At 44.4% G+C, this 13,973-nt stretch overlaps 1 protein-coding gene across 6 annotated transcripts; it reads left to right on the top strand.

The window, feature by feature from the left end:
- Positions 1–84: 84 nt before the first annotated feature.
- On the top strand, positions 85–13,924 carry LOC115179450 (POU domain, class 2, transcription factor 1). Of its 6 annotated transcripts, none has more exons than XM_029740995.1 (13): positions 85–191; positions 4,607–4,669; positions 4,951–5,033; positions 5,913–6,104; positions 6,197–6,305; positions 6,396–6,484; positions 6,614–6,790; positions 7,100–7,241; positions 7,406–7,560; positions 7,757–8,003; positions 8,995–9,229; positions 9,328–9,398; positions 9,617–13,924. In XM_029740995.1, exons 1-13 carry the CDS (start codon positions 98–100, stop codon positions 9,883–9,885), a joined length of 1,926 nt encoding a protein of 641 aa, XP_029596855.1. In that variant the 5' UTR covers positions 85–97; the 3' UTR covers positions 9,886–13,924. The 6 variants fall into 6 exon arrangements, with proteins under 6 accessions (XP_029596855.1, XP_029596853.1, XP_029596858.1 ...); XM_029740993.1 differs by having other exon boundaries at positions 6,197–6,323; XM_029740998.1 differs by having other exon boundaries at positions 86–191; positions 9,328–9,386.
- The last annotated feature ends 49 nt before the right edge of the window (positions 13,925–13,973 follow it).

Genomic DNA, 13,973 nt, shown 5'->3' with positions numbered 1-13,973 from the left:
ATTGAGCATCTGTCTAGCCCTACAAGTATGGGCATGTACTGTATGCACTCGCACAGTTCAAGCCAGAAGACATACACGCGCGCAAATAACATAGTCAATGCTACTGTTCCACTTTGCGAAAGAAAAACATGTCATTACTACTCTCTGCCATGGTTTATTTGTAGTGATGTTATTGTCTCTTTTGATGCCAGGTGAGTGTTAGGCTAGTGACTAGATGAACATGATAGATGGGCAAAAGTAAAAAAAAGTATATGCAGAACTGAGCTAGAACAGCCGATATCTGTTCTAAAATTAATTGTAGGATTATGTTAGGGTTGGTCGGGTATAAGTGTTTAAAATCGTGTTTGAGGTTTTTGAAGCGCTGTAGGCCTACTTCCGTCGGTTCTAGCATGGTCAGATAGTGACGGGTGGGAGGGCTTCTATAGTTGACTGAACGCATTTGTTTTAAATATTCAATATGGCGGACGGAGGAGTAATGAGCCAATATGAAAGTTCAGGACCAGGTAATCATTACTACATTTTACATATTCATTTGCAGATTATATCTTATTAGGCTTGACTTCGTGATAAATAAACGAAAAGACCAGCACCATATGGTTGGTCCAGTTTACAATCTTACCCGGCGCGTGTAGGAGGAAAAAAAACTAGCCAGGATTGTTGTTGTCGTTCGAGGAGAAGACGTTCCCTCCTTTGTGTGGTGCGCGTTCCATATTCATACCCAAAAGTCACAGCAATTTAACATATTTTATCTGTAATCGGCAACGCTGTTGAGTTTTTTGCTCTAGCTATTTCACTTTTTTATTTGTAATGGAACATAGCTACAGAAAAAAAGGCAATAGTTAACGAGCTAGCTTCGCTTGCATGGACACTAGCTAGCAAATAGCTAGTGTTACTTCGTGCTAACTAGCAGCTCGCTACATTTTGCATATTAATTTATCTCAGAGGTATGCTTAGAATTAATTTTAAAGAATCTAGCGAGGACTTGATACAACAATTGCATTAATTCAGTAAATCTATTATTTGCAATGCAGTTGGGAGGAGGGGTTTACCGCTAGGAGGAGATCACTTATTTTCATTACTATTTGACTACAGTAACTTGATTGTAGCAATGAACACAGTCAACGTTTTGGGTACTGTATCAATGAGATCGCACCAACGAAAAACTATGAAAATCCATGGAAACGTTGACATCCTTATAGCGTAGTTCTCCTAACTTCTCTTCGACATTTGAACTAAAACGTTTTGATAAAATGTTTAACAGCTTGGAGTGGAGTTTGCCACCACGTTTGTAACTCTGGTTACAGGCAAGTAAGTACCTGTACCAAGTTCCAGGCCGAGGTCACAGACTAGCTATCAGGTTGAATACTTTTTGGGCAAAGAGGGCTACTGTTCCCAACTGGTTTGTTCTGTTTGCTAGTGAAAGCAGACTGAAATTGAAATGGCCAAGTTTGTCATCGTTTGTGTCTTCCCCGCTAGGCCTACAGGCATGCCAGTGGAATAACTTTGAGTTGTCCTAGTACTAGCTCAGCCTGTGTTTTTATGAAGAGTAAATGTGACACAGTTGAGTAAGAGACCCCTCCCGAGCCACCCCACGGTGTACTAGAGGTTGATGTAAGAACAAGGTCTTCTGTGGATCTCATGTAGACTACTCATCATATAGGCTACCCATCAGTCTCTTCCAAAACAATCACATTTTTCACTTAGCCTATTCCTTTCCCATTTTTCCTTTTACTACCGTCTAGTCCTGTATTTGTCTACCTGGAGGTAAACGACTTCTGATAGAATGTTACGGAGTGTCGTAAAGCCCTGAGTGTCAGGGCCTCCAATGGTCAGGAGGAATCGTATGCAGTGTTTTTCAGCTCCAATTTGATAGAATATGATCAATGTTTTGCATATTTTGGATGTCTGTTATTTGAATATGCTGAATTTTCATTTTCTCTGCCATCTCCTCTCTCTGCCCCCTCTCTCCTGTGCACTCTATCTTCCTTATCTACTTTGCATTATGCATTTGGGCTTTCAATAACATGAAAGCATAATTCATTGCTAATCTGAAATTCTATTAATTGAATGATTTGCATAATGCATTGTGTGCCAATTAGGTTTATGGAACTCAAGGCTCTTATCCACAACTGTCTGCTGAAGCTCCAACATTTTCAATGTAGGCTTACAGCCATCAGTCTCATACACATTCAATGTCATATATGTTTTGTTTTGGAGATTTGCCATTGAAGAGAAGGCCATGATAAGGGTTTGAGTAGTCATACACTCGCTCACGCCTTCATGTCTTGGATTTGGAAACAACGTTTACTATCAGTTTGCTATCAAATGGCAAAGTGGGGCCTACAGCTTGGAAGTAATTTATCCCCCTCGCCCTCACATTATAAGAGTTGCGAGGGAGAGAGTGCGCACAAGAGTGAACTTATTTGGCACATGCCACGTACTCCTTAAAAGATATCCAATTAATATGCAAATTAGCTGATCAATATTTATAAAGATTTTTTGAATTATGCAGAAAGCTTTCGGAGCGCTGTGTGAAATGAATTGCTCGCCGCAACTTCAAAGTGGGCGCCTTGGCTTAATGAGAAACGGGGGGCTGAATTTGCATACGGCTCTAATCAGCTGAATACTGATTACGCTGCTTCGTTATGGGCGCTACGCTGCCAGCTCCACTCTGTTTCTGTTCCATTCCACAGGGAGGGAGAGAGCGAGAGAGGAAAATGAGGAGAAAAAGACAGGAGGACTGTTTGCCACACTCTTGTTGATTTGTTACAGTGAGAGAGGCGGTGTGTGGAGCAGCTAGTTGTTACAGTGAGAGAGGCGGTGTGCCGATCAGCTAGTTGTTACAGTGAGAGAGGCGGTGTGCCGATCAGCTAGTTGTTACAGTGAGAAAGGCGGTGTGCCGAGCAGCTAGTTGTTACAGTGAGAGAGGCGGTGTGCCGAGCATCTAGTTGTTACAGTGAGAGAGGCGGTGTGCCGAGCAGCTAGTTGTTACAGTGAGAGAGGCGGTGTGCCGAGCAGCTAGTTGTTACAGTGAGAGAGGCGGTGTGCCGAGCAGCTAGTTGTTACAGTGAGAGAGGCGGTGTGCCGAGCAGCTAGTTGTTACAGTGAGAGAGGCGGTGTGCCGAGCAGCTAGTTGTTACAGTGAGAGAGGCGGTGTGCCGAGCAGCCAGTTGTTACAGTGAGAGAGGCGGTGTGCCGAGCAGCCAGTTGTTACAGTGAGAGAGGCGGTGTGCCGAGCAGCCAGTTGTTACAGTGAGAGAGGCGGTGTGCCGAGCAGCCAGTTGTTACAGTGAGAGAGGCGGTGTGCCGAGCAGCTAGTTGTTACAGTGAGAGAGGCGGTGTGCCGAGCAGCTAGTTGTTACAGTGAGAGAGGCGGTGTGCGGAGCAGCTAGTTGTTACAGTGAGAGAGGCGGTGTGCGGAGCAGCTAGTTGTTACAGTGAGAGAGGCGGTGTGCCGAGCAGCTAGTTGTTACAGTGAGAGAGGCGGTGTGCCGAGCAGCTAGTTGTTACAGTGAGAGAGGCGGTGTGCCGAGCAGCTAGTTGTTACAGTGAGAGAGGCGGTGTGCCGAGCAGCTAGTTGTTACAGTGAGAGAGGCGGTGTGCCGAGCAGCTAGTTGTTACAGTGAGAGAGGCGGTGTGCCGAGCATCTAGTTGTTACAGTGAGAGAGGCGGTGTGCCGAGCATCTAGTTGTTACAGTGAGAGAGGCGGTGTGCCGAGCAGCTAGTTGTTACAGTGAGAGAGGCGGTGTGCCGAGCAGCTAGTTGTTACAGTGAGAGAGGCGGTGTGCCGATCAGCTAGTTGTTACAGTGAGAGAGGCGGTGTGCCGAGCAGCTAGTTGTTACAGTGAGAGAGGCGGTGTGCCGAGCAGCTAGTTGTTACAGTGAGAGAGGCGGTGTGCGGAGCAGCTAGTTGTTACAGTGAGAGAGGCGGTGTGCGGAGCATCTAGTTGTTACAGTGAGAGAGGCGGTGTGCCGAGCAGCTAGTTGTTACAGTGAGAGAGGCGGTGTGCCGAGCAGCTAGTTGTTACAGTGAGAGAGGCGGTGTGCCGAGCATCTAGTTGTTACAGTGAGAGAGGCGGTGTGCCGAGCAGCTAGTTGTTACAGTGAGAGAGGCGGTGTTGTTACAGTCAGCGAGAGAGAACACTAGACGGATCTCCTCCTGTTGGGTTCTGTTTAACACATCTGGCTGTGCCAGTCTTCTGGGTTCTGATTGCTCCTGGTCAGTGAGCCCAACTGAGCGGGGTCAGTGCCAGCTGGCCTGGATGGCACGCTGGTGATGCCACAGACTGGACTCTGCAATAGCCGGTGAGCAGAGCAGTGTGAGAGATCTGTTCCAATATCCACACTAACATACCACTTGAATGAAGCAATGTTTTGGGTTTGGATACAGTGCTATTCAATTGGTATGCTAGTAGTATGGGTACTGTGCCGTGTGTCATGACAATAGACTATTCCAGAACACCTGTGATGGTTTGTGGAATTCTACACTTGTTGATCCATTGAATTTGCCATTTTCTTTTGTTTTCTGAAGGCATAAATTGAATTGTCATGTGCTGTTTCCGAGCCGTCTGGTAAGCTAAGCTTCTATTTTTCCTCTCTGTTTCAGACTCGATAATCAACCTGTCAGTATCCAGTAAAAGCAACATGGAGAACGGGGACATAGTCAAAGGTGAGTTCCTACAGCCTTTTTTTGATTACAGCTAGTGCCTTTAGTATGTAATGGAATATGTGTTTCTTGGAATGAGCTTGGCCATCTTTATATATTATGGCCTGTTTCATTTCCATCACAGAAAATGTAGTCCTGAACTGACTTGCGGTTCGATGGTGTTGTCCTCGGTACTGTACTGTGGTAACAGAGTAGTAACAACTTTGAGTCTGTATATTTAGTCCAATGCGAAGATGTTGGAGGATTTTGACTGTGTTGTTCTGACTGACCTTCCGTCTCTCTAGGCGTGCTGACCAATGGCCGGGACTCTCAGAAGCAGACTGTCATGTCCCTCACCAATGCACAGTCACAGGCTCTGCTGCAACAGGTAACACACACACTCCCACGCATTACCCATATTCTTCTTCTTATTATTATTATTTTTACAAAAGCCAGAAATGCTCATTTGCATACTTTTAGTCTCTAATACTCTACAAGCCAATAGTCAGTTAGCTCCATAGCCAACATGATGCTAACACCAAGGCAAGACGGATAAGATCCCGTCCCCTTGGCTACAGTTCAGGACTACAGGGTAGCCTAGTGGTTAGAGTGTTGGACTAGTAACCGAAAGGTTGCAAGTTTGAATCCCAAAGCTGACAAGGTAAAAATCTGTTGTTCTACCCCTGAACAAGGCAGTTAACCCACTGTTCCTAGGCTGTCATTGAAAATAAGAATTTGTTCTTAACTGACTTGCCTAGTTAAATGAAGGTAAAATAAAATACTCAGGGGTCCATTCATTGCGTCCAGCGTTGCCATGGTGACGCCTTTAGCCCGCTATTTTAGCCCGCCAGCTTGGAACTAGCCGTTAAAATGGAAGTACAGCAACCTGCTGCCTGGCATGCCTCCTCTCGCTGAAACAAAAAACCAGCGCGCTGCATGCTAATTAGCCCACTCCAACCGTCGCTTAGAAACAGGTGGGGGTGGATATGCAAATGTATGCCAATTTACATGTGCCTCATAACCAGTCTTTGATTATAATACTCCCACCTCCTCTCTCTCTCTCTCTCTCTGCAGTCATATCCCCATAGGTTGCACTGGCTTTTTACAATTTAAAAGTAGTAGGGTTTAAGCCACAGATTAAATCTCTGATACACACCCCCTTTTATCTCTCTTACTCACACGCCCTCTCCCTCACTCCTCTCTCTGTCTCTCTCTGTCTCTCTCTGTGTCTCTCTGTGTCTCTCTGTGTGTGTGTTTGTTTGTGTAGTTGACCTTGTCTCCAGCGCAGCAGCAGCTGTTTCTCCAGCAGGCTCAGGCCCAGCTCCTTGCAGCAGCCGTTCAGCAGCACTCCGCCAGCCAGACCCAGAACAGCAGCACCACGGGGGCCGCCATCTCTGCCTCCGCAGCCACCCCCATCACCACCCAACTCCCACTGTCCCAGCCTATACACATCACTCCTGTAAGAGATCTACTATAGTGTTATATACTCACTCACACACAGTGACTCATACTTGTCTAACACTGGCTCCTCTCTCTCTCTCCCCCTCTCAGCTCCAGCAGCAGGGCCTGCAGCAGTTTGTGTTGGTCCAGCCAGGTCATTCCATGGCCACCCAGCTTCAGCCTCAGTTCTTCATCTCCCAGACTCCACAGGGACAGCCCAGTATGTTTCAGTATCATAGTAAGCTATACACCAGCACTGAAGTAGTTTCATGTTTCAGGACCTTTCACTAAACCGTCTCTCATTTGACAGATCTCCTGCAAGCCCAAAATCTTCTCACTCAACTACCTCAGAGCCAAGCCAACCTCCTACAGACTCCAACTATCACAATGGCTCCACAGGTTAGGGGAAACACACACTTTTTCACAGTAGCCGAATTGTTAGTGGCTGTGGGTTGTTTCAGGACAGGAACACGGACCATGCACATCTCTTATCTTCCTCCCTCTATCTTTCTCTCCTATCGCGCGCAGGCGGCCGCTCCCACGCGGACCATAACTGCCACCCCCGGCCAGCTCCTCATCCACAGCCAGACCCCGCCCCCTAAGGGTCTGGGCACGCCCACTCTGGAGGACGCCAGTGATCTGGAAGAGCTGGAGATTTTCTCCAAGGCCTTCAAACAGAGGAGGATCAGACTGGGCTTCACACAGGTATGGCCCAGGGACTCAGGACTGGCTTCCGCTGTAATACGCTCATAATAGATTGGATTTTATTTTTTGTGTTTGTGATAAATTATTTAATCCAAAACTGATTTTTCCCCCCCCTCATTATTTTACCATAGAAACAAGATATGAAAGAGTTCCATGGATTGCATTTATATTGTACTTGAGCTTTTTTTCCTAAATACTCAGTGCTTCAAACTACATTTTTAAGGAAGGGAACTCACCCTATATACTACCAACCTGATTGATGTCAGTCTTACTTTGCCTGCGTCTTCTCCCCCTCTCTTCTCCCTCCAGGGTGACGTGGGGCTGGCCATGGGGAAGCTGTATGGTAATGACTTCAGCCAGACCACCATCTCCCGCTTTGAAGCACTCAACCTGAGCTTCAAGAACATGTGCAAGCTGAAACCGCTGCTGGAGAAGTGGCTCAACGACGCAGGTAGGTCCTCATAAGGAAGGTGTGTGTGTGTGTGTGTGTGTGTTTTAATTGTTTTTATTTTTTAAATTCTGTCATTATGTACATTTTTATATTTGGATAGTGTATCTGAGAATTTTTCTCCCTCTGTGTTTTCTGACCCACTCTCCTTGTCCCCCTGGCTGCAGAGAATGTGAGCTCAGAGTCCAGCCCCAGCCTCAGTCCCCTGGGCTCTGGTCACGGGTCACCCAGCCTGGCGTCTGACCTCAATAGCCGGCGCCGCAAGAAGAGGACCAGCATCGACACCAATATCCGCGTGGCCCTGGAGAAGAGCTTCCTCCAGGTGAGACCTGGTTCTAACAAAGAAGATTGTACCTGTTCAGACGAGATTTAGATGCCTTTTAGAAGAGCTCGACCCAAATAAGGGATGTTTGACTGTACGCCGTGCATTTAGAAGTAGCCGGGGTGTCTACAGAACACTGCCAGCTCTTGGTGTCTACTTTCTCTCACTGAGTCTGGTGCTCTTTGTCCCCTTGCAGCAAAACCAGAAGCCGTCGTCAGACGAGATCTCCCTGATAGCAGACCAGCTGAACATGGAGAAGGAGGTGATCCGGGTGTGGTTCTGTAACCGCCGGCAGAAGGAGAAGAGGATCAATCCTCCCAGCAGCTCAGCTTTCCAGAAGTCCATCTTCTCGTCCCCTACTACTGCCAGCCTGGTGAACACTGTACCCCAGACCACTGTGACCGTCACCCCCTCTCTGCCTGTCACCAGCTTCAGCCTCACAGGTACGTGTATATTTTTCTAGTCTGGGGTGTACTCGTCTGATCTTTGCCATTGATAGTTTCTGTGATGGCAAAGCCCAAAGAGGGATTCACCGTCTAGTGGAAAGTGTGTCCTCTGTGCATCTCTATGGGTCCATATACATGCAGGCTATAACCACAACTGATAGCTGATGTTTGGTTTACATTATATATGGCTAATTAAGCAGCCCATATATATATATATATATATATATATATATATATCTCGCAGCACTTGTAGACTGACACAGGAAGGCAGCGCCACGGATGAAAGGAAATTAGTGATCAAAGCTGAGGTAGTAAGTAGAGCGAGCGGCCTGCCTTCCTCTCTCCCACAGTCAAACTGAGCTTTTGAGATATTTTTCATGAAAGTAATATAAACCGTTACTTTTTCAAGTAACTAATCCCAACACTGATGGGTAGTAGCAGTTCCACATTAGTTTATCCAGACTAAGATCATGGGAATTGCCAGGGACCTCACGATACCACATCACCATACTTGGGTGCCGATTCTTCTATATGTATTGCGATTTGATACTATGATTTTTATTGCGATTTCGATGTTCCAAACATATTACTCACCATATGTCTGCAGCGGAGGGATGAGGGAGAGCCATGAGAAAACTGGTTTTGATCAGTCAGTGAAATAAACGTGCTGAAAACAAATTGGCTTCCTATTTTAAAAGAAGATGGAGAACAAGCATTTCGCTACATCTGCTAAACACGTGTATGTGACAAACAAAATTTGATTTGAAGCTATGAAGGAAAAATAGTGCTGGTACAGAAAACTAGCGCAAAAAAATATATTGTCAAAACGATACGATATGCCGTCAAAAATAATATCCGACTAACTATTGATAGTTTTTTCCCCTCATCGTTGAAGGTGATGCAGTCCTGTCTTTTGTCCTGTAGTTATTTATTTGATGTTGATAGTATATTATTTATATGGTGTAATGTTGACCATCCTGTGTTCTAGACAGGACCCTAGCGTCAGCCACCGGCAACACAGCATCCGTCATCTCCAGCACCCCTACAGTCCCCTCTATGTCCCTCACACCCTCCTCCTCCGTGACAACCATGTCACAGCCAGCCGTTACCATGACGCAGGCGGGGCAGATGCTCTACAGCAACGGCGGCGGTCTGGCTGCAATGGCGGCTGCAGCGGCGGGAATCAGCCCGAGTCTCATGCCCTCATCGCAGTTCAACACAGGGTGAGGCTCACACAGACACAAAGTGCTGTGTCCACTCAGTATCTAAGTGAAAAATATGTATTGTCCATTATCACATAAGTGACTGATTACTCCTCCAGGGGGGCCTTACTGAACCTAACCACTGCAGGTTTTGGAGGAGCGCTCGCCACCATCCAAGGTGTGTTGAGTGGCAAGTACACCCCGCTACTATGCACCTTTATATACATACTTAAATATACATTTAATGTGTTCCTTTCTGGCTTGTTTAAAAGTCACTAGAGCTCTGAAATAGGGTTGTTTTGATTACAAGAAGGGATGTGGAACCTTTGCTTTCTCTTGTCTTATCAGGGAGAAATGATCCCCAGTCACTATGCTAGTCTAACCTTCCCTCCTCCTCCTTCCTCGCAGCTCTGGCCTCCAGCGGGTCCTTCCCCATCACCACCCTGGACGGGAACGGGAACCTGCTATTTGCCAACACCAGCATGCCTGGCTCCGCCCCCAGCATGGTGAACACGCCCCTCTTCCTGAACCCCCAGAGCCTGTCCTTATTGGGTAGTAACCCTGTCAGCTTCATCCCTGCCAGTGCCCTCAGCCTGCAACTCACCGCTGGCACCAATACTATCACCACGGCAACCACACCAGTCAACACCATCGTCAGAGCCTCTAAGGCCCAATGAATGAACTCGCGGGGCGGGTCGCTCACCATTTCTTCCTCTTCAGTGGTCGTTATTTAATCTTTGTTCTTTTTGCTACCACCAAAAAGTTGTTGTTAAGATGTTTTCCTCCCCGTGTCTGCCACAAGGGGTCCTAACGGTCCTTTCAAAGATTGATTGAGATTTGGCAATAGAATCTCTTTTTCCTCAGAACTGCTTCTAAAACCAAAAATGTGCATTTGATTTAATTTTGCTGAGTATTGAATGAAACTGACACGGTTTAACTTTCTAGAGAGACTTCATGATGATCTGTGTGTTAGGTTCTCTAATTTTAAGTTTTAATTGAGGGCGTGTTGTGCAGGCCTTGATCGTTGACGTCAGATTTACAACTAAAGATTAGATTTCTCTCTGCGTGTTTTTCATGTTACCTAAAATGTTCTTTGCGGTTAGTTGTGTGCTCTCTGATATTTGCCGTTTGTACATTTTTCAAAACTTTTATTAAAAGTTTTGTTGCTTTAACATGTTTTTCAACATAGTTTCAAGTCTTTAAATAATCACTAGAGCGTGAGAGAGCCTGGATGTAGACTTGCTATGGAAGAGCTTTACTGCAGTCTCTAGGAAGAGTTAAAAACAGCGCACTTCAAGAGAACTTGGAATGTCCTTTATCCAACCCAAAAATATTAGTGTACTAGACTTAGCTCTATATTATCATCACACTAGTGTAATGTAGCATAGGGATTTATCTAATGGACCTCTCCAGAGTGGGAGAGATTAATGCAATATTTTGAAGGGGACTTTCCAAAGACTAACAAAGATGTTTCTCTCTGATATTCTCCTCGCTTACGCCGAGGTCTATAGAAGACAGAGGCAGGATACCAAAAAGAGCGTCTGGAGAAGGCAGGGTAAGGTGTCAGTAGTATAGTGGGGTTGCATGGCGCATACTGAGTCTCTGCCTTGGATTACATGAGTTCAAGAAGGTATTTACAAGAGTAATGATCTTGAAGTAATACTCAGGATAGCCATTTCCCAGTAAGTCACTGCATGTACAAGTTAAAGGAGATTGTCCAGGTCTGGCCTTCTCTGAGCTTATTCTTTCTCGTAAGACCAAATATGCTGCCACTAGAGCCCCGGGTACTGCAATCAGTACTGGCTCATAACATAATATATTGAAATACCTCAGCAGCAAGAAAACAATATATATAGTCAAGCAAAACTGAAATCATAAATTCTAAGAATGTAGAAATGTTTACCTGTTTTTTTTGTTGTAGCTTTGCTGTACATTTGAAACGGTGACTATAGCAGAGAATCATATCTTGATACACAACATGAGCTGACTCCACATGCACTGTAACTGCAGTGTCCAGTACTACTGCTATTATTATGTAATATATTCACGGAAATTGTAGTTTATTCTTGTCTGATCCTACATACCAAAGCATTAGCGTTTTCATTTTGTAGCTGGTTTGATGGGTAGGTCTCTTGGTGGTGTTTGTTTGTTCTGGGGGTTTCCTGCAAAGCCTTATGGGAAATGTAGTTGTATCTCTGCTTACTTGAGTCTTTTTGTTGTGGGTTTGCTCTGCTATATTGAGAAGTTTTTGAAATATATATCCGAGGGCCATTTTTACTTTACGTCTAGCGCTCGATATTCACATGCAAGTAATATATATACATTAAATATTCCTGTTTTCTATCTGAACTAGTAGGTTCCTGTAATTTGAATGTAGTGCATTCTTTAACATCCTCTTTAGGATAGAAATGTTTGTGTGACTCTGGACCAAAGTAAACCACAGGGTGTGGACTGATCCATTTCTGGCCTTTTTGTCTGTTGATTTGCAGTTTAATGATTTGATTTGCCAATTTAAAATCCATGGCATTTTTTTGACCTGGCAACAGATACCCATACCAAACTGTTGAGGATATAAACACGAAGTCCAAATGCTTGTTTCTATTATGGTCCTCTTGTAACTAAGGAAATGTACTCAAGCTGTACTTGTTTTTTACTTTTGTGTGTGCTGTTTTATCAAAAAAATGTAAAGCCAGAAGTTTTCACACTAATTTGTACTTTTCATGCCTTTATGTTTACATCACAAGGGAGAAAATGTTTTATTTTGTGGCCTTAATGGATGGGATATATGGTATCTCCAGACTACTACTTGTATGTTAATGCAGGTTAAAAAACAACCTGTTTGCAAAGCTTTACTGACATCCTAACTGGTGGTTCCAGTCTTGGGGAGGGACAGGCTGTCTAGTGCTGGGTTCATCTGGGACTGTTGGGCCTATTCAACACCAGGAGGCTGCATCTCAAAAGAAACCAAAGACATAACGCTCTACCACACACACACACACACACACACACACACACTTAGATCAGTGGTGCTGCTGTCCTTTGTAGTCGCTTTACCAGAATGTTGTGCAGTTAGTCATCACATCTCTTACCCATCATCTTAGTTTAATTTGTACACCAAGTAATGCAGGGGTCGGCAACATACGGTCAGAGGAAAAAAAACTAGAAAGTATTTAAATTATAATGGACCTTTTACGTTTTAAAATAACTGCCCTTTTTCTGGCCCACAAATTGCTGTTGCCGAACAAATCGGTCCCCAAAAAAGTGCGGCCCTCCGCTAAATTTTTTAAATCCCGATGTGGCCCACCCCTTAACATTTGTTTGTTTTGTTTCTACGTCAAGTAGAGGGCAGATCTTTTCCTCCAGCTGTATTCCAAAGCAAAAATCCTGTTAAATGTTTCATCTACACAAATACCAAAGAATACTCTGGCTGGGATTCAATCCGATCGCAGGGTTATAAGTGTTGCGGCTTTTAAAGGCAATTTCTGATTGAGCTGAACATATGCAGCATTTATTGTGAATGGGACCTCTGCAAAAGCAGGGTACATTGCCTTTAAAATACGTAATACCTTTCTTTATAACCTGGGACCGGATTGAATCCCGGCCTCTGACGGTCTTTCCCACTCTCCACGCTTCTCTTTCTACTCCCGTCCCTACAGCGTATTTATACTGTAGTAGACTGATACAGAACCAAGCACTGGCATCCAAAGCGCAATGTATATTATGGTACATTTCAGGGAAGATATCGTCAAGCAGAAAATGTTTTTTGAAAAGAGCGAGTTTTTTTTCTCATTCAGTATGGATGTCAATACAGAATGATCTTACTGTTGGTAGATGGTCAAATGTAAGGTATTTTTGTATGTTTTAGGATTCAGTGCCTCGATTCACTGCCTGTGTATCGGGATTTAATACTTTTTTTTAACAAAACAAAGAAAACGTGTAGGCCTGCATATCTTTTTCTAAACACCCACACAGAGTTGGGTAGGTTACTTTCTAAATGTAATCCGTTATCTGAAATTGTAAACAGTTAACTAACTTTTAGATGACTCAGTAACGTAATCGGATTACTTTTAGATTACTTTCCCCTTAAGAGGCATTAGAAGACAAAAATGATCCATCAAACACATTTGTTGTGTCATAGTGGTCTCTGACTTGTGATCAGACTCGCTCAGGGGAAATAAAATGATTTTCAATGCTGAATTTAATGTAATTGATAAAACAAAGGTGTCAATGTAACATTTTTGTAAACCAAGAAGTAATCTAGTTTTTCAAAAGTATCTAATCTGATTACAATATGTTTGATAATGTAACGGATTACAGTTTTTTGTAATCGTTCTGTACACCACTCCAAATCTGGTCCCTACTTCCTCCTGTCTCGTTTAGTGAGGTAGCAGTTGTCACACTAACACTAGGTGGTGACACCCAATGGTTGTGGCAGTGCAAGGTGTGATGTCACTACTTGGCAGACTACATAGATGATGAACACACCCACTCAACAGTATACTAGCTTACTACTGCTATATCAACTACTATCACGCCACACTGTTGTCACAGGAACAAGAACAACGTAGGGAGACTGTAGTCGTTTAACTATGTCCCATCTTGTCGACCTGTTTGTCTGCTGTATTGGGGGGGTGACGTTTTTTTTACTTACAAATGTATATGAAAAATCTCTTACTGTAACTTTGTTATAAACATCATTAAAAGTAGTAACATTGTTGCCATTGTGTCTCTCCTTTGCAGAAGAAGACTCAGTGGTAAAGGACAA

The sequence above is a fragment of the Salmo trutta genome, chromosome 39 (assembly GCF_901001165.1).
Source record: "Salmo trutta chromosome 39, fSalTru1.1, whole genome shotgun sequence".
Lineage (NCBI taxonomy): Eukaryota > Metazoa > Chordata > Actinopteri > Salmoniformes > Salmonidae > Salmo > Salmo trutta.
Note: the sequence above shows the minus strand (reverse complement) of the source record. Positions and strands in the feature narration are given on the sequence as shown.

Excerpts from the sequence above, each read along its gene's own strand:
- LOC115179450 (XM_029740993.1), top strand. The coding sequence starts at position 98 with ATGCTACTGTTCCACTTTGCGAAAGAAAAACATGTCATTACTACTCTC. Across the intron at positions 6,105-6,196 it reads AGCCTATACACATCACTCCT|CTCCAGCAGCAGGGCCTGCA; the intron begins GTAAGAGATCTA and ends TCCCCCTCTCAG. Across the intron at positions 6,324-6,395 it reads CAGTATGTTTCAGTATCATA|ATCTCCTGCAAGCCCAAAAT; the intron begins GTAAGCTATACA and ends CTCATTTGACAG.